Raw genomic sequence first — 18,863 nt, forward strand, 5'->3', positions numbered from 1 at the left:
CTGATTTATAGGCGTCTCTTTCACAATGTAAATCTATGAGAAAATGTCTTTTTGGCCCAATAGCATCACATGACATCGTAATTACACGGTTTGGCCGCTATGTCAAATTGGCTAATACATCCGTGTTCAAAGCCCGATACTCCTCCTGTATCCAGTTCTCTTCATGTATTTTATTTTATTTTTTAATTCCTTATTTTAGAGAACACGTGAACAATATGTATAAACAAAACTGTCCAGGGGTACATATACAGCGTTATGAGAAAAATACAAAAGAAAAAGAAAAATATTAAAAAGTAATGCATATTCACTATAATGTATTATCAGTCCATATGAAATTTATCAAAAACGGAATTAGTTTTCATTGCCTTCTTATTCTTAAATCCTCTTATCGTAGTGCCATATTGATGCAATTATTGATTAAAAATATCCAAAATTTGGTTTTGAGTCTGTCCATCTCTTCTTGTGAATGTGGAATTTTCCCAGTAATAAAATTAACTACAAAGAAAATACCTTTTTCCTTGTCATTATCTTCAAAACAATTAAAAATGTCTTTATCCTGAAATTGGATTGTTTGCCCCGTTTTCCTTCTTATGTAATGCTGAACATCCACCCAAAATATTCTGGTATATACAATGATAAAACAAATAACATTGTCTCTTCTATTAGTCCACAAAAATTGCAAGATTATTAATTATTAATTCTAAATCTCTCTAACTTTTTTTGCTCAATATATTGGCCGCATAATTTTAAAGGAAACCTTTTTAACTTTATGGAAAAATTAATTGGCAGAAAATTTGGCTACTTGGTAGTAATAAAGTGCAGCCCAAAAGAATCTTCCTAGGGGCAGAGTTACCGCTTGTATGTAATTCCTGATGTATTTATTGGGACATTTAGTCTCAGTAATGTCAACTTCTCCAAGGAATATACCACTACTGAATGGATTGATCGTTGTTGCTTCAATTACTGAACCTCTGAGGAGCTGCAGCACAGCCCTTGGCAAAGCATCAAAAACCACTGCATACTCTTTTGGTGTAATTGGTAACCTGAATTCAGAGAGAAATTCATTATATGTTAATATCTGCCCATCAGCATTAACAAGTTGTTTAACCAATACAATACCATTGTCGACACATTTTTCATGATTTAGTGATTTATTTTATATTGAAAATAAATATTGGTAACCTGGGAGTTTTGGGAGCCACTCATGACTAAATTTAGGGCGGTGATTATGGCTGGGTCTTTGAAGGCCTGTTTCAGCTCTTATTATACATCATGATCTATGGTGACAGTGGTTTCCACGGTAACATTCATTCTGCCCATGCACGTGCTATGCTAGCAGTTGAAGCACTAATTGATCCGATTGAGCTAGCGCCCCGAGGCTATCCGACCAAGTGTTAATATGTCAACTCAACTCGACCAACTTCTTTCACAGCTGATACAGCCTGACAATGCATATGTTCAACAGGTAACGCCATAAATAACTTTGTTCAATTTAGAATTAGCATTAAATTAACAGTAACATAAGAGATGACAAACCAGCCGTTAACGTTAAGTTAGCTAATTTGGCTAACTAACGCTAACACAGCTAAGTTAACATCTGCCAACTGCCACACGGTTTTCCAGATAGTAACTTACCAGAGGCTAGCCTATTCTAACGTTATAAGAGTTAACTGAAGTTATTTAACGCTAATATGCATCTTTTTTTAAAAAATAAAAAAAAAAGCCAAATCAGTGCTTGGATTTGTATTGGTGCGCTGTTATTACTTAAATCCTGTATTTTGGCAGCAAATGCACCTTAGACACATTGAGATCCAATCACTTAGACCACATTCAGAGGTGATCTGGGCCGCATGTCCAAAGCTGTGTTCAACTTGTTTGATAACAGGATTTTTTTTTCTGTTTTTCATTTAATTTTCTAAAATTAAAAGCGTAATAAAACAAAAACAGAATTTTTAGGCCTCTTTGCACTTTTATTCAAATACAAAATAGAAACAGTAGAAATACAAATAATTTTGCTGCCTCAACAAATACAGATACAAATACAATACTGGGCTCTCGGCACATCCCTAATACACATACTGTTGTTCTTTTGGAAATACAGACATAGTTCGTGTGTATGGTTTTTATCCTGAGTGGCAGCACATGACCTGGTCTTCACATAATGTTATTTGTCGGTTAAGCCACTAAAAAGTCCTTGTTAGTTTCCATCCTTTTATATCTGTTTAATTTACTTTGTACATATTTGTGGCACTCGTGTAGAAACCTCAAGCAGAACCCGGCTCTTGGTGGGCGGCCATCTGCTTTGACCGGTTGGGTTGAGAGAGAGAAAGAGAGAGGGAAAGGGGGAGGGGGGACAGAAGAACAACAATCATAACAATAACAATAAGTATAAGCAGCAATAGCCAGGGAAGGATGCCATCAGGACTGTGAAGGACCGCGAAGGCTCGGCCCAGAACCCAGGGTTTCCTGTGAGATGAGAAAGCACAAAAAAATTCCAGGGAAGAAGCAAAGTTATTGATATGCATTGATGTTACATGAATGCATACAGATGGAGAAGAGGAGGAGGAGGAGAGAGGAGCTCAGTGCATCATGGGAAGTCCCCCAGCAGTCTAGGCCTATAGCAGCATAACTAAGGGCTGATCCAAGGCGAGCTTGGTCGGCCCTAACTATAAGCTTTATCAAAAAGGAAAGTTTTAAGCCTACTTTTAAACATAGAGAGCACCTGGCCTGTTTCACTCCGCTACTCTGTGCTGCGACTCTCAGATATGATGATAAGATTTTTTACAGTACTTTGATCCCCATGGGGAAACTGATCCTCTGCATTTGGCCCATCCTGTATGCACACTACTACACACTGTTGGCAACAGTGCCAACCACATTGAAACCCAGCCTTACTTACGGGGTGGTGGTGGTTGTGGCCTCACTTGTGTTCCGTAGACCTTAATGGGAGGATGGGGGGTGATCTTCGATCCATCCTCTGGCTTCTTCTCAGAGTGGAGCTGGGACTTTTTGGAAATAGGAGGCAAAGGTTTGTTACTTGATTTGTCTCTAATATACAATTCCTTTAACTCACCTTTCAGCCTATTGTTCTCCTCTGTCACAGTAGAGTACTTATCCATGAATACCCAGGCTTCTGCCGTCGATGCCTTTAACTTATCTTTAAGCTCTCTGATCGCCCTCTGACTCTCTTGGAACTTCTGGGTTGCATCATCTGGCCGCCGAGCCAACATGCTCTTCAAATTGGCAATCTCCTTGTCTTTTTCCGCCAACTTAGCCGACATGCGCTCAAGATTCTTCATCAACTGGGAGTTGTAGTCATGGAGCTGCTGAAGGCGCATAATGTCACTAACATTATTGTCTTGCGGATTCTTTAACTGCAAACTTGCGACCTTCCTCATAAGTGTCAGCTCATTATGTCTACTGAACGATAACTCAAGATTCAAGTGATCAAGCTCTGCCTGGTACTGGTTGAATTTTATTTCACAGTCTTTGAGCTCTTGTTTTAGCGTCTCCTCTGCATGTTTCTGTTGGTCCATCTTCAGCTGCTGCTGCAATACCATGTTATCGCTGTAAGTTGACTTTTTTATAAATATGTCCCTTTCTTCAGTCACATGGTCCAATTCTTTCCTCAGCCGGCTCTGTTCCCTATCAGCTGAAACTACTAATTCTTCATGTGTTTGCTTTATTTCTGTCAGTTGCTTCTCCATGACTATCACCCTGTTCTGCAAACATTTCTCACTTCTCTGAACAGTTTCCAGCTCTTGGTTCTTCCTGTTAAGCTCAGTACCCCGGCTTCTGATTCCATCAGTTAGCTTTTTAATTGTTTTGTTCTTGTCTTCTATTTCCAAATTAACCTTGTCCAAGTTTTTCTGTAGCAGCATAATCTCACCCACGGCAGCTTCGGTCTGCACTTTTTGCTGCCTCATCTTCTTCTCTGACTCATGAACCAAAAGTCTACTATTGGTCACCTCGTCTTCTCTGTTCTTTATGATCCGAGTGTCTTTGTCGCACTTATCTTCAAGTTGAGTTTTTTTATTGTTGACCTTGTTCAGCTTCATTTTGACATATTCAATGCTGTTGTACTGTTTTTCTACCTTTTCCTCTAGCTGTACCATTTTTCGCTGCTAAGGAAGATTTGTCATCCTCTAGACAGCATATCCTTTCTTGGAGTTCCACATTTTTCTGAAAAAGTTTTTCTTTCTCATATGTTATTACTTTAATTTGTTTGTCTCTTTTATGTATTTCTAGCTTACCATCATCAATTTTCTTTTTGTATCTTCGAACGTTTTCTAACGACTTCTCTCTTTTTTTTTGTTCATTCTGAAATGCTTCTTTCTCACGGCGCATTACTTTTTCAACGTTGATGCCGTGTGTTACTTGTTCTTTTAATGAAGCATTGTCATCGTGTAACTGTTTGTTTTCTTTGTCAATCCTTTTTAACAGCTCTCTCTGTTCATTAATTATTTTATCTGCAGCCCTCTTCTGCCCCTCGAGCTCTTTTACGCAGTGAGCCAACCCTTCAACCTGTTTTTTAAACTTATTTTTTTCTTTTAGAAGAACCTGCACCCTAAACAAAGTGTCACCCTCTTTCTTCTGGGCCAGTTCATCATTTTTGGCCTGCTCTTCTTTAGCTTTGTCTTTTTTCAAAGACCTCTCAACTGCAATGAGTTTTGCAGTCAGTCTTTTCTGCACTGTGTTTTTGTCCATGACTGATGTTTAAGGCTTTTATTTTGAAATATTTGCAGGAATGTGTTGTGGAAATAAAAATAGCATGGTTATATTGTTAAATTTATTAAATTAATTATTAAATTTAAGCGATAGAAATGTATGTACATTATGCTTAGTTGGCATGCACATTATACGAGTCATTCTACCAAACGGGTGCCATTTGCGTCTGCAATGTTTGATGAGGTGCATAAGGCACAAAACATGTGCCAAAATGTGTTTCCAAAGCTTAAAGCTAGTAATTCAATTGATATATGAGAAAATGCTATTCTTAAAGAGTAACATACTATTTCTTGATAAGTTTTTATTAGTACAGGGCCATTTTCACATGTCTGGATTGACCAACATGACATTTACATCTAAAATATCACCAAATAAATGTTATATTTTTATCAAACCTTTATTGTTTTCAGGAGTATATGTGTGTCACTACATAAAATATATTTATTCAAAATAAAAACATTATTTTTTGTAAAAATTTTATGATTTGTGTGTGTTCCTCAGTTTGACTTACCACCCCGTCACACTCACCGGTTTTGGCCATAAATATTGTACTGTTAAGTGACCAGTTGCTATAAGCCCATTCAGTCTCATTGCATTTATAACTCAGCACCTGTATACAGTACAAACTCAATTCAAATTTCAAAATGCTCAGTATTGCACACTGATCAACTGTACTTAAGCTTAAAATGTCATGCACTGTAAGTTTATGAGTAACATAATGCATTTACACCGTGTTCACATCAGAATCGCCACACGCAGGTTACTGCTGTGAAACCAGTGGCTATGAAGTTCAATTTTTGTTCAGTCTGTGCCAGAGCAATTCAACACAACACCACAAACAAAGCGACTAACGTTACAAGTACAGAGGTGAGTGAACCTCTCTCTTAGCTAGTCACAACAACTAAATGAACAACCAAATACAATATGCTTTTCAATGGTAATACATATAGCAGCGCATTACACAACTTATTACACAGCGATCAGACAATGAATTACAGTTAACTTAAGATGAAATTTTTAACTTCTTTACGTTACTTATCCAATAAGTACGGAGCCCCTAAAGGGACATAAAATTTTTTTTAGATATGTTTCTTGTGCGCACGAGAAAATTTCAAGTGCTCACGAGAAAATTTCTAGTGCTCACTAGAACATTTCAAGTGCTCACGAGAAAATTTCTAGTGCTCACTAGAACATTTCTAGTGCTCACGAGAACATTTCTAGTGCGCACGAGAAAATTTCTTGTGCGCACGAGATACTACTTTTTCGTGCGCACAAGAAAACATCTCGTGAGCATGAGATCAACATAATCAACAGTAGGAGTTGTTCTTGCTGTGATTAAGCCTCCAAGACAAGCACAAAGGATGGCAGCAGAAGTAGATTTATTGTCGTTCCTGAAAATGCGGAATATACCTGATAGTGTCATCAACCAACTAAAAGATGACAAGGTGAGGATAATTGTTAACTTTCACATAAAGTAAGCAATAGCCTACATTTAATGTTGCTAGCTTTCTGGAGGCAGTGTAATTTTGCAAACGTTTGCCTTGCATTTTACAGATCGACATCAACGTCATAGGTGTTATGACAGATGAGGAGTTAAGCCAGTATATCGTAAGATATGGGGACCGACTTGCACTCAGAGCATTTTGTCGTCAAAGAACTGTGACAAACGAAGAGTCGGGAGGAGTAGAGACAGTGAAGTCCGCTCTCATGCAGAAATTAAGAGACAGATTAAGAACTCCTGCTAACAGTGACACACAAGGCCCCGGTATTGGCAATAAAAATGCAGCCAAAGTCACCCGGCGGGTTGATATGGGATGGCTCCACTTTGAGAGCGGAACTTATCACCAGGTCAGAACGAGAAAAGGAGGAGGAACACGGAATCTGTCGGTCCAGAAATCAGTGACTATGGGTGAACTGGTGGAGACAGGCAAAGGCTTGTTTTTTCCAAATGGGCATTCATCCAAAGGACCATTGGAAGACTTCGAGTTTGACATTTGTGATTACAGTCACAATTCTGTGCCCCATGAAGTCACGGTGGGCCAGCTGTATGAACAGACTAAACTACGAATGCTGTGCATCTACGCAACAACCAAGGCTAAAGACATTAAACTCCTCTCAGATGAATCATCAGACTTCGAGCCAACACATAAGAGGCCAATGAAGGTAATTTATCTTCTGCCACATTTGTGGTATCAATACATAGGCTACTGTAGATATTTAATTTATATTGATTGGTTGTTTATTGCTATGGTTTTAAACGGCGCAGATTGTGGGTGAAAATGCTGCACTATACGTAGAATTAATGACTTCCTTTATGGTTGGTGTGGTTGTATACCACACCTGTCTCATATGCTGAGTATGATGTATGTTGTAAAAAGATATGCATTTGATACATATTTATTGTTCTCAAAGAGTAGCCAATTTAATAAGTTTCACCTTAGCTTTCCTACCTGTGCTCTTATTCAATGTGACCTGTACATTCACAGATGTCATTTATTTTTTAGGATAAATCTATTGTCTTAACTCTATGTCAAGTCTGTATAAGCCCATAATTTGCTGATTTGCTGACTTTTTTATAGGCTAGGACAATGAAGACACGATCCTTGAGGAACAAGACCAGCAGACGTCATCAAGTGGATCATCCAGAGAGCTCCTCTGATTTAGATCTAGCTCCCAGTGGCTCAATGCAGAAAAACAATGAAAAAGTAAGCCCTAGTATTGCATTTTTATGGATCCAGGCTGTGCTATACAGTACAGAACTTTTATTGTCTGAAGATTTTTTTGTACCAAAATGTTCAGTATTCTTTAAAATTCAAACAAAAATTGATTAATCAAAAGTTATAGTTTCCTGTAGTGGCATTTGAGTTACATCTGCATGACACAGCAGCTATGTTTATAATAAATCACAGGTGAAGTCTATGAGGACACAGAAATGGCCTTTAAGAGACCACAATTTTGTTGTAAGTTGTAAATCCATCTTAAATTTTAACTGCAGTTAAGATGGGAGTCTGCAAACGGTTTTGAGTTTAATGCTACATTAAGTCAAAATGCATACACCAAAAAATGTACTCAGGTGCAGGGTGTTATAATCACATCAATACACATAACAGCTTGGATCAGATGATTCAAAAACATAGATAATATAATAATTACACATTAATAATAATACATTTGTTTGTTTTGTTGTTTTTTATATTTAATTATCAATAGAGAGGAGAGACAATCAGCCAATCAAGATCAGCAACTCCTGAGATGGGTAACACAGAGGTCCTGCATCCACGACCTTCTGATGATGTTGGCAGTCATACTCAGCAGTCAACAAGAAGGCATGGATCTGAAGATGACTGTTTAAAGCCTGTGCCAAATCAAGATGCAGACCAGTTGTTTAAGTTGCAGGCCTGTAGCACACACATGTGGAGCAGTTCTTGAGTTACCATACACCTACAGCTCATACCCTGAGTTTCGTAAAGAATTTGATAATGTCTTGTCTGGCGACTGCTTTACAATGGATATTGTGTAGTGAATGCAAAGGATCTTGCACATCCCTCTTCTACACTGATATTATTATGGCATTTGTCTGAAGCAAAACTGTTTCTACAGATTTACATTTATTTAGATTTAAATCCTTGAAGCATTGTTCATTTATTGTTCTTATTAAAACAGAAACAGTTGACATTTTTTGATTTTTGATTTTCTTATTGTAAATGATTTTTCTGTAATTTGTTAGTACACTGAGATTACCATTTCAAATGGCTGTTTTTCTTTGAGCCTCATATGGTAAATATACTGACAGTTAACTACGAAGAGCATAATATTCTCAAATAAATATTCAGTTCCTCTTTCATGTCCTGCCTTGTTGTTTCTCTTTGTAGTCAGTGTGCATATAGTGACATATCAATCCTTTTTGCCCCTCAATATTGCTGCAAATGTTCTTAATGTCTGTGGCATAGCACTGTTCCAGTGTAGTCAGTGTGCACATGTTGTACCCCTGAATAATCTGAATAATAATCCATCTCAAATTAGAGAGCAGATGTTATCGCATTCCTCAAATGCAGGTACAAATCCAATGCTTGATAAGCATCAGCTGGAAGATGCAGCTGTGACTCTGCCATCAGAATGCTGCAGATGTTGTAGATGTCTGTGTCACATGGCACTGCTGGTCGAAATGTGCAATTACTCTGACACAACTGTGCATCAGCTCTGTCCACTGGGGAAATGCAGTCATAAGTTGTGTAGAGTTCTGGGAACATGTACATGATTCGGGGGCGACCACTGGGCACCCTGTCATTCTTTGATGGTCTGATGACATGTGAATCCCACACATGGATGGTCTCGTCCAATTCATCCTGGAAAAACAGTATAGAGAGAAAGAAAAGTTAATTAATATGCAATTTGTTATTCACATCATGCGCTCCTTAAGTAAGTTATGAGATGACTTGAAATAAATCATGTTAAATCTTGAAGTTTTTGATGAAGTTAGGAGAAATTGAGTGGAAAAGGACCAGCATAAATAATTTAATAAATTAATAAAAATAAATTAATAAAAACAGTGTTTGCTGCCCACTATGCTTGTACTGGGGGAAAAATCACTATTATATGATGAGACGTTATTTCATGCGGATAGTTAAATGAGTGAAGTTGTCACAACTCTTCTTCTGTATGTCTGTGTCTGTATGGAGACAGCTCTACCCGCTGAGAGAGATTAGACTACAGGACACTGGTGAAGTGAGTTTCAGGGTGAATATTTAATACTGTTGAACCCACAATGAATATCCGAACAGATGTCAAAAGTTCAACCTAAAACTAACTTCACCACCGTGCTGTTGTCGAATGAAGACAGAAATCATCAGATCAATTTTATGATTGTTTCACAGCGGTAACGCTCAACATAATACATCTAGAAGTCGAGTGTTAAGTAAAGACAGATTATAGTTATTTGAAGAAACGCGATCAAGAAGAAGATACACCAAGCAACAAAAATAAAATAGCTTTAGGCTTTTGCTAAAAATTTTCAGATGTAACTAAAATCTTGATCATGAATTTTACATAAGTAACTGTAAATTAATAGGCCTAAGCCTAAACATTTTTCTCCAGTAATGTAACGGATTACAATTTTGTTTATTTTGTAATTAAATTAGGCCTACCTAACCCCCCAACACTGATTATGAATTAATAGGCTATTGTAGGACACCGATGACAGTGATTAAGAAGACAGATGGACATGATGAGACACGAGTCCTAATATTCACAACCAGTGTCCGCTCATGGGAGGATGTTAAAAGAAAAAACGAACATTTGTGGGCCTCAATTTAGGATGAAAATAGATATAACAATGCATTATAGCTTACCTGAATGATACTCATAAAGCAGAACTGAATTAGACCTCGGTCCAAATATGTCCCACCGAACAAACCATGGTCCTTCAGGTCAGTGAACAGAGAGATGTAGAACTCCATTGATTCCTTTCTGAGGAAACCCCACCAACTCTCTGCGCTGATTTGCTGTGCTTGCCCCTTCGATGTAGCTGTCAATATCAGAGCCGTCATGAATGTTACGACGGAGAAAATGCTGAAAGTCTCTGACTTTAACATTTTCAGTGCCCCGGTCGCCTCTGACAATTCTTGGACAACCACCGAATTTCTGGACTGCCTCCATATAGTAGCCTCCAATGATTTTTGGGTCACTGCTGGTCTTAAATGCATTCATCCAGATCATTTTCCGGGAAAATCCGTCAATACAGCCGTTTATACAGATACCAAATGGTTTCAGTTTGTCATAAGAGTCAAAGTGCCAAATATAATTGGGCCCTTTTGCAAAATAGTTTCGACGATGGAGCCGCCTCCTTCCTCTGAGTTCAACACCCCTTGGGTCAAGTTCTTTAAGAATTAAGCGTACCTCTTCTTTCTTGATGTGTAATCCATTCTCCTTGCATTTAGTGTACATCCACCTATACCCACACAGCTGGCCACTTGTTTGTAACTGTTGGTGAATGAAATCAACCACACGATCCAAAGGGGTGTATCCCTTGCGCCGAAACAGACTACATGCTTTCAAAATTCGTTTTAAATGTCTTTCAGACACAACATAGCGATGACGACTTGCAAGCAAAGCAGCAATGTCCTTACAATGAAGTCCTAGTTCGAAATACAGCCGAATTAACTCCTGAACTGGCATTTTCACACAGACCACAAACCAAATGCAGTGGATCTCCCACAAAACATGCGCGCGCATCCAATGCTTTCTCGTGCGCACGAGAACATTTCGTGTGAGCACGAGAACATCTCGTGTGAGCACGAGATGTTTTCTTGTGCGCACGAAAAAGTAGTATCTCGTGCGCACTAGAAATGTTCTCGTGAGCACTAGAAATGTTCTCGTGAGCACTAGAAATTTTCTCGTGAGCACTAGAAATGTTCTCGTGAGCACTAGAAATGTTCTCGGGCGCACTAGAAATTTTCTCGGGCGCACTAGAAATTTTCTCGTGAGCACTAGAAATGTTCTCGGGCGCACTAGAAATTTTCTCGTGAGCATTAGAAATTTTCTCGTGCGCACGAGAAACGTATCTAAAAAAAAAAAATTCCCCATGTCCCTTTAGGGGCTCCGTAAATAAGACTGCAAAACTTTAACTAACTTATAGCCTGGATTTGAAAATTACTGTAATGATGGGGAATTCAAAGCAGGAAAACAAACAAACAAACAAACAAAAACTTACCCTACTGATCCGCGGCACTCCGGGGGAACCTGAACCTGAAATAGAGACTGGTTGTGCTGTCAAATGGTGCTGTTTCAAACTAATGTTAGCAGTTAGCCTTAAGGTTAGCCGTTAGCCTATATGCTACTGGCTACATTCCTATGAGCAGCTAACGTAACGTCAACAGATAGTAAGATGCGGATGAAAAGCAAGTTGTGGGCAACATTGGTTGTAACATCACTAATAACAAACACAGAGTTGTTTATTCAGTTCTGGCCCGTAACTACTTTGACTCTGCTGACTGATTGCGAGTCTAACTGACACACCCACTCGTCAGCCTGTATGCTGTCCGTATCTGGCACGGGGACGTAAAACCGGTGAGACTGTAACATGGATCTGCCGGTTTGGAGGCGGTCCAGAGTCAGTTGCTATCTGGGAAGTTGTTTAACCAATACAATACCATTGTCGACACATTTTTCATGATTTAGTGATTTATTTTATATTGAAAATAAATATTGGTAACCTGGGAGTTTTGGGAGCCACTCATGACTAAATTTAGGGCGGTGATTATGGCTGGGTCTTTGAAAGCCTGTTTCAGCTTTTATTATACATCATGATCTATGGTGACAGTGGTTTCCACGGTAACATTCGTTCTGCCCATGCACGTGCTATGCTAGCAGTTGAAGCACTAATTGATCCGATTGAGCTAGCGCCCCGAGGCTATCTGACCAAGTGTTAACATGTCAACTCAACTCGACCAACTTCTTTCACAGCTGATACAGCCTGACAATGCATATATTCAACAGGTAACGCCATAAATAACTTTGTTCAATTTAGAATTAGCATTAAATTAACAGTAACATAAGAGATGACAACCCAGCCGTTAACGTTAAGTTAGCTAATTTGGCTAACTAACGCTAACACAGCTAAGTTAACGTCTGCCAACTGCCACACGGTTTTCCAGATAGTAACTTACCAGAGACTAGCCTATTCTAACGTTATAAGAGTTAACTGAAGTTATTTAACGCTAATATGCATCTTTTTTTAAAAATAAAAAAAAAAGCCAAATCAGGGCTTGGATTTGTATTGGTGCGCTGTGATTACATAAATCCTGTATTTTGGCAGCAAACGCACCTTAGACACATTGAGATCCAATCACTTAGACCACATTCAGAGGTGATCTGGGCCGCATGTCCAAAGCTGTGTTCAACTTGTTTGATAACAGGATTTTTTTTTCTGTTTTTCATGTGAATTAAATGAATGTAATCCACCTCCCATTTTTTTCTGTTTTTCTCATTCCCCTAACCCGTTTTCCTCTTCAAATTGACGATTGGAGTAGAAATTAAACCAAGACCAGAAAATAACTTGTCCTGTCAAGTTGATAACTACAGTTTTTAGTTTTGCTGTGCTGCTCAACATAATGGAGCTCAGGATTTATCAGGAGGACGGCTGCTTTACTCCAAACAGTATGAACCTGGACTGCGTGTAAAATTAATTAACATTAGATCCTGACGGATGCTGTCGGCGTGCCTTGTGCATAAATGCACATAGCGTCTGTCGATGGGGAGCCGCAGCATAGAACTCTATATTTATTTTTAAATATATATATGTCTAGAGCAAGTCAATAGGACGGGCATTTGATTTTCGTGAGTAGGCACACAATGCACTGTATATTTGTTTATCCTGTTATCAAACAAGTTGAACACAGCTTTGTATGGAGTGTACACATATCCCTGGTCCTCCTGCCGGTTAAAAACAACGAATTTGGTCTTTGCAAATGGAAATGATGTACGTGTTTTTTTTGCATATAGAGCGGGGAAGTGAGATCTGATCACAAGTGGTCAGTTGAGACGCATGTTAATGCCAGGTGTTAATGGCAGGTGTGCCTCTTGGATTTAACGGCAAGCTGCAGTGATGCTAAGGTTGAAAGTGAGGAGAGACTGGGAGAAAATGAGTCCTAATGATAGAGAGACGTTTGCTTGTTACTTCTATCATAACACTACACCCATTTGTTATAGTTGAAATTAAGCTGAAAATAAGTTATGATGGTGTTGCTTGCTTTTATTCACACAGCCTGAAGGCAGTGGTGTTGCAGGCCCTCTTACAGGAACATGATTAAGCCATTCATTCTATACAATGATAACCCACTTTGTCTTAAATGTCCCAGATTTTGCTTGTTGTAAGTGAAATTGACACAGATACCAGTGTTTCCCCTTTAATAATACAGGCCCCCGCCAGGCCAAAAAACATTTTTTTTAAATGCCAAAGTACAGCCAAATATCCATTCATTCAGAAATCAGTAGCATTTGGGAGCCTCTGAGCAGCGCTGTTTTGAAACATGAGTCGTTGCCAGGGAAACTCCAGGTAGCGTAGCTCCTTTTAAGGAATAGGGCAGTGCGTAAGCGAGTGAGTGGTTAAGTGAGAGAGCGAGCGGCAGAAAAGTGATGGTGAATACGAGCGGAGCAGAGTAAGTTGTAAGTTCCAGAGAGGACAGGCTTTGCTGAACTCTACAAAACCAGCCCATGGCTTTGAATGTGCCTGGCGGATGTCATTGTTGGGAAACTGTAGAGGGAGGGAGGGTAGAAAAAAGCATCAAGTTACAGCAGGTAGGTGGTAGGTGGGTAGTGTTGCATGAAGCAAACAAGAGCAAGCACAAATGACAGGTCAGTGATGTCACAAGTGGAGAGAGCATCCCACAAATGGAAGGGTTAAGTTCCCATGACAGCAATCATTTGTCCCTCTGAAGCCCCCTTATGCTGAGTTCACACTACATGATTTTAGCCCTGATTCTACACTCAGTGATAAAAGACCCCAGATTGGAGGCAATTTGGTGTGGGCTCGGTGCTGGATCGGCGCTGGATCACTATATGTGAACTGTTCAAAGACGTGATCCGAGAGCTTGCCGATGCAAGACAGAGACCTGAAAGATATCGAGCAGGCTAAATATATGGGGCATGTTTCAGAAAGAGGGTTTAACAAACTCTTGAGAGTAAACCTTAACTCTGGGTTGACTAACCCTGAGCTGTCAAACTCAGAGTTCTCAGTTTCAGAACAATCAGTTCAAGCAACTCTGAGTCCAGTTAACCCTGAGTAAAGCGCATGCATGAGGAGATAAAAAGCCCTCATCAATGGATGCAGATAAGATTCACCATGGCAACAGCAGAGAGAAGGGCTCGATCCTTGTACTTCCTGCCAGTGGAATTGGAAATATTAATGAATGTGTACACAGAGTATGAGCAAATATTCAAGGAAAAAAGTAATACTGTAGCCACAACAAAAGAGCGTGAGCTGGTCTGCCAGAAAATTGCTGACCGAGGCAATGCGTGAGTATTAATTGATAAAAAATAAAGTTTTACATTAAGTGTTGCACTTACTCAACATGTGATATATATGTATGTATATGTGTGTGTGTGTGTGTGTGTGTGTGTCAGTATAATATTTATGTAGGTGCACCCGACAGGCACAAAATGAACTTGGTAGCAACTGAAGATGAAATATAAAAATATAATTCAGATTGGTAAGGTATAATTTCATTACAAGCGTGATGTTGTTTAGCCTGCCTTACCGAACTAAACAGCATTCAGTGGCTACATTCAACATGTGATATATTTAATTAGTTAGTGAAATTTTCTAAGCAAAGAAAGTACATTTTTCAGCCATTCCAACACTGCCAGTATTTAATATTGTCTATTTGAAAGCAACACCTAAATGCCTTTATAGATACAAGTCTCCAAATTTGCGCTTACTGGATATGTTCAAATTTGACCTTCATTATAGCCAACAGAAAAAAGGCTGAAGCCAGAAAAACAGATGGGGGTCCACCAAGACCACCTCTCACAGAGGCTGAAGAGATGGCCCTCGGTCAAAACATGGGGAGACCCATTGCTGAAGGCATCTCTGGCGGAAGCTCATCGGACCCCACCACCCCCCAGGACACAACGGCCTACATAAGAAGTTAGTAATTTAAATGAATAAAACATACATCATAATCCATTTAAAGGTGACTCTGAGTTATATACTTGAAAAATTGTGATGTGGCCTGCACACTGTAAAAACAATTCAAATTAGGTGGAGCTCTTTTCTGGGTAAGGTTATAATTTAAGTGTCTAATCTTCATCTTCTACCAGTTACGGATGATCAGCCTGGTCGAGCCCTCTGCCGTTACAGACTTCCATGTAGTTGTAAGTACTCTTAATACTCAATAGATTTTTCATTATGGGTTACAGTAGAACACAGGGACATGAGAACTCCAGCAACACTTGTAGTATGAAGAACAACTTTATTAGTTGACCGAGGCATTGTGTCTTGTAGCCTTCATCAGGATCATCATAAAACACATTACAAACAACATTTAAATAAAGTAAGTTCGGTATGAAAGAAGGTTAAAAAAAAAAAAAAGTTAGAAAAAATATAGAAGTCATACATCCAGACACATATCAGCCAATGGGGCATCTACAAAGATGGGTTGGATGTATGGTCATGTGGCTTCAGGCCAATCGATGTCCAAGATTAACAGAGGCAAGGGGAGTGTCCAAGAAGGGGCATGGATGACGCCATGTTTGGTCCATTAACTAGAAAGGTGCAACTAGGGGGTGGTACTTGGGTTTTTGTTAATCCAAAAATGTGCCTATTAGATATGGCATACATTAGAAACACTTTGATTAGGATAATAACAATAATGATAATAATAGTAAAGATAAAAAGCTTTATAACGTGTTGTGTATAGAGAGAGCAGAAAGATACATAATACAATATACATTGATAAAAAATAATACATCATAATACATTATTAAAAAATTTCATCATATAAAATATATCATAAAAAAACACTACAAAACCACATAAACAAGAGGTATTAAAAAACCACTACAGAAACTCATTAATTGAGAAATCTTCATTCATGCCCCCCGGAGATAAACTTTGGAAATAGAAAATCCAAAATGCTTCTCTCTTTTTCCTAAGAAAACTAACATTACCACCTCTTGGGCTGGGCTTAATTGCTTCTATGCCTGTAAAAAAATAAAGATGAGATGTGATGTTCCTTTCATCGAAATGTCTTGCAACAGGGCTGGTTACATCCTTTCTCTTAATAGAGCTCTTGTGTTCAGTGATACGCTCTTTTAGGGAACAAGATGTCCCTAAAGTAGAACACAAAAAATAATTTTTTATTACAGGAGGATGATGAAGACACCTTATCAGCTGCCACAGAGAGGGAAGAAGCAGAGAGACATATTGAGGTTTACACCTTAAAAACAGCATCTAACACTTGATGATAGTGTTGTACCATACTGAAATATGCACCTTCTTTTTCTCGCACAGAGCAATGCTGGAAATCAGGAAGAGGGTCCATCCACCTCCAGAGCACAAGTTTCCTCAGTAAGATGTTGTTCAGCATTGACTGTTGGAACATCAGGTAAGGTTCCCACAAGTGGATGATTTTGTGGGGGGGGGGTGATGGGTCAATCAGAAATGATGGTAGCATATTGTGTCTCTGACTGCTCTTCCATCTCGTGCGTCAGCAGAGTGGTTAGGATGATTATCAAGATCTTCCGCTGGTTGAGCAGGACAATGTTCTCCTCTAATTGTAGCAATGTTGTAGAGAATCACACATGCCACAATAATGTCACAGGCCCTTTCTGGGGTGACCCGGAGCCTACGAAGGCACTGGAACCGGGCCTCGAGCATCCTGATGGTCATCTCCACCCTGGCTCGTGTCCTGCAGTGATTCAAGTTTCAACATTGCTGTGGGCCGGGCTCAGGAAAAGGGGTCAACAAAAAGGGCTGGCAAGGGTACCGTCTGTCACCAAGCAGGAAACCACTGAAGTCTCCTATGATAATATGAGGATACAGTTTAGATTTTCATTTGCAACAGGAGGAAACAAAATATTGATTATAATAGGATGTGAATGTATGTATGTGTGTGTATCAGTGGAGGCTGGTCCATAGAGGCAGAGGAGGTTGATCCTCCTCTATTTTTTGAGAGGCAAAAAGGAGATCAAAATATAAAAAAGAATATTTGGTTGAAATAAACCATTACAAATCTCAGTATTATTTATAAAGTATTTTTTCCTCTCTTTGGAAAAAATCACTGAAATTCTCTTTAAAATGCTTCAACAGCGACACCTGCAGGGCAGGAGGAGAAAGAGCAGTATGTGTGAAGTATTGGGGGGGGCAATTGGTGGAGGTGGAGTGGGGGACAGAGGAGGACGGGTGCCTGCTGTCCTCCGCAGGGCGGGATCTCTTGCATTGGACTTAATGTATTTCGTTTTTTTTCATGCTAATCTGTGATTGGCCATGACACGTAAAATGACGCTCCAAGGGAGGCTGTCCTTCCTCACCAATCAACAACCAGAATTCAATATTGACATTGAGTTGGTCCCATGATAGTTTCCAGAATTCATCTTCAGTTCTCTCCACAGTAAGGCAGAGTAGCAGCAGTAGATAGCTCCTTGCTTAGCCAATGCAACAGCTGGCTTGTTGTAACAGCCTAAAGGACTCTTTATACATCCATGGAAGGACTGTTAAGGACTGTTGTTAAGCTAACGGGAGAAATTATCTGGACTGGGCAGCGCAGCAGCAGCAGGACGCTGCTGGGGAGGCTGGAGAGAGAAGCAACCGGAGAAACAACCAGGAGAGTTAGCTTGTTTGTCTTTGTTGCTAATGATATCAGACTGGTTAACCAGTAGCCACAAAGTTCTGATAACTAACATACAAGATGACCAACAGCTACAAATGGATGTTATGACATGAATACTTCATCTCCACGAAAGAAAGAAGACGACGTCAGATAACTTGAGTCAGATACAGCTTCTCTCTCTCTCTGTCTCTTTGATCGCTAATTTCATCTCTGATGGTTAAATGTCTCTGTGTGGCTTTTTTGTGTCTTTTATCTCCTTAACAAGAATGCAGCAGAGATCATATAATGTGTTGTGGGTAACGTTAGTTTGCTTGTTGAAGTTACAGTGAGCTGTCTGGACTCACTCATTCATTTGTGGTTGTTCAGTCACCTGTTGATGTTGTGTGATTAGTGAATGAGTGCAGGAGGTCTGGCTGCTGGCTTCTGACAGTTTCTTTAGTTCGTTTTAAGCTGAGCCGTATATTGAGTAATAAGCTTAAAGTAACTAGAGTAACAAGTGTTAACTAGTGGTGTAACTGATCTGATCTGTAATCCGATCTCACTTCCCCACTCTATGTGCAAATAAACACGGACATCATTTCCGTTGTCAAAGACCAAATTTGTTCGTTATTAACCGGACCGGGGGTCTGCTCTGTCCAAAGCTGTGTTCAACAGAGAGAGAGAAAGAGAGAGAGAGTTATGCAGCGATCTCCCCGCACCTGCATCTCTCCATTCAGAGACACTGTGTGCATTTACGCACAAGACACAGCAGCATAACTTCATTGATTATTTAAATCTCCGACACACCGACAGCATCGGTCAGGATCTAAT

The 18,863-nt window shown here is 39.4% G+C and overlaps 2 protein-coding genes across 2 annotated transcripts; one reads left to right on the forward strand and one right to left on the reverse strand.

Moving 5' to 3' along the window:
• The first annotated feature begins 5,781 nt into the window (after positions 1 to 5,781).
• Positions 5,782 to 11,430, forward strand: LOC121904124. Its single transcript, XM_042421664.1, has 3 exons — positions 5,782 to 6,891; positions 7,308 to 7,433; positions 7,939 to 11,430. Exons 1-3 carry the CDS (start codon positions 6,307 to 6,309, stop codon positions 8,155 to 8,157), a joined length of 930 nt encoding a protein of 309 aa, XP_042277598.1. The 5' UTR covers positions 5,782 to 6,306; the 3' UTR covers positions 8,158 to 11,430.
• On the reverse strand, positions 8,318 to 11,310 carry LOC121904121. The gene is made up of 2 exons (XM_042421661.1): positions 10,077 to 11,310; positions 8,318 to 9,074 (listed from the first exon to the last, which is right to left on the reverse strand). The coding sequence occupies exon 1, from the start codon at positions 11,308 to 11,310 to the stop codon at positions 10,156 to 10,158; it is 1,155 nt and encodes a 384-aa protein (XP_042277595.1). The 3' UTR covers positions 8,318 to 9,074; positions 10,077 to 10,155.
• Positions 11,431 to 18,863: the final 7,433 nt, after the last annotated feature.

Source organism: Thunnus maccoyii, chromosome 9 (genome assembly GCF_910596095.1).
Source record: "Thunnus maccoyii chromosome 9, fThuMac1.1, whole genome shotgun sequence".
Lineage (NCBI taxonomy): Eukaryota > Metazoa > Chordata > Actinopteri > Scombriformes > Scombridae > Thunnus > Thunnus maccoyii.

What these genes read in the sequence shown, in the direction of transcription:
- LOC121904124 (XM_042421664.1), top strand. Translation starts at nt 6,307, where the DNA reads ATGACAGATGAGGAGTTAAGCCAGTATATCGTAAGATATGGGGACCGA. An exon ending in CACATAAGAGGCCAATGAAG is followed by an intron (nt 6,892 to 7,307) that starts GTAATTTATCTT and finishes ACTTTTTTATAG; the next exon opens with GCTAGGACAATGAAGACACG. An exon ending in TGCAGAAAAACAATGAAAAA is followed by an intron (nt 7,434 to 7,938) that starts GTAAGCCCTAGT and finishes AATTATCAATAG; the next exon opens with AGAGGAGAGACAATCAGCCA.
- LOC121904121 (XM_042421661.1), bottom strand. Translation starts at nt 11,310, where the DNA reads ATGGGGAATTTTTTTTTTTTAGATACGTTTCTCGTGCGCACGAGAAAA.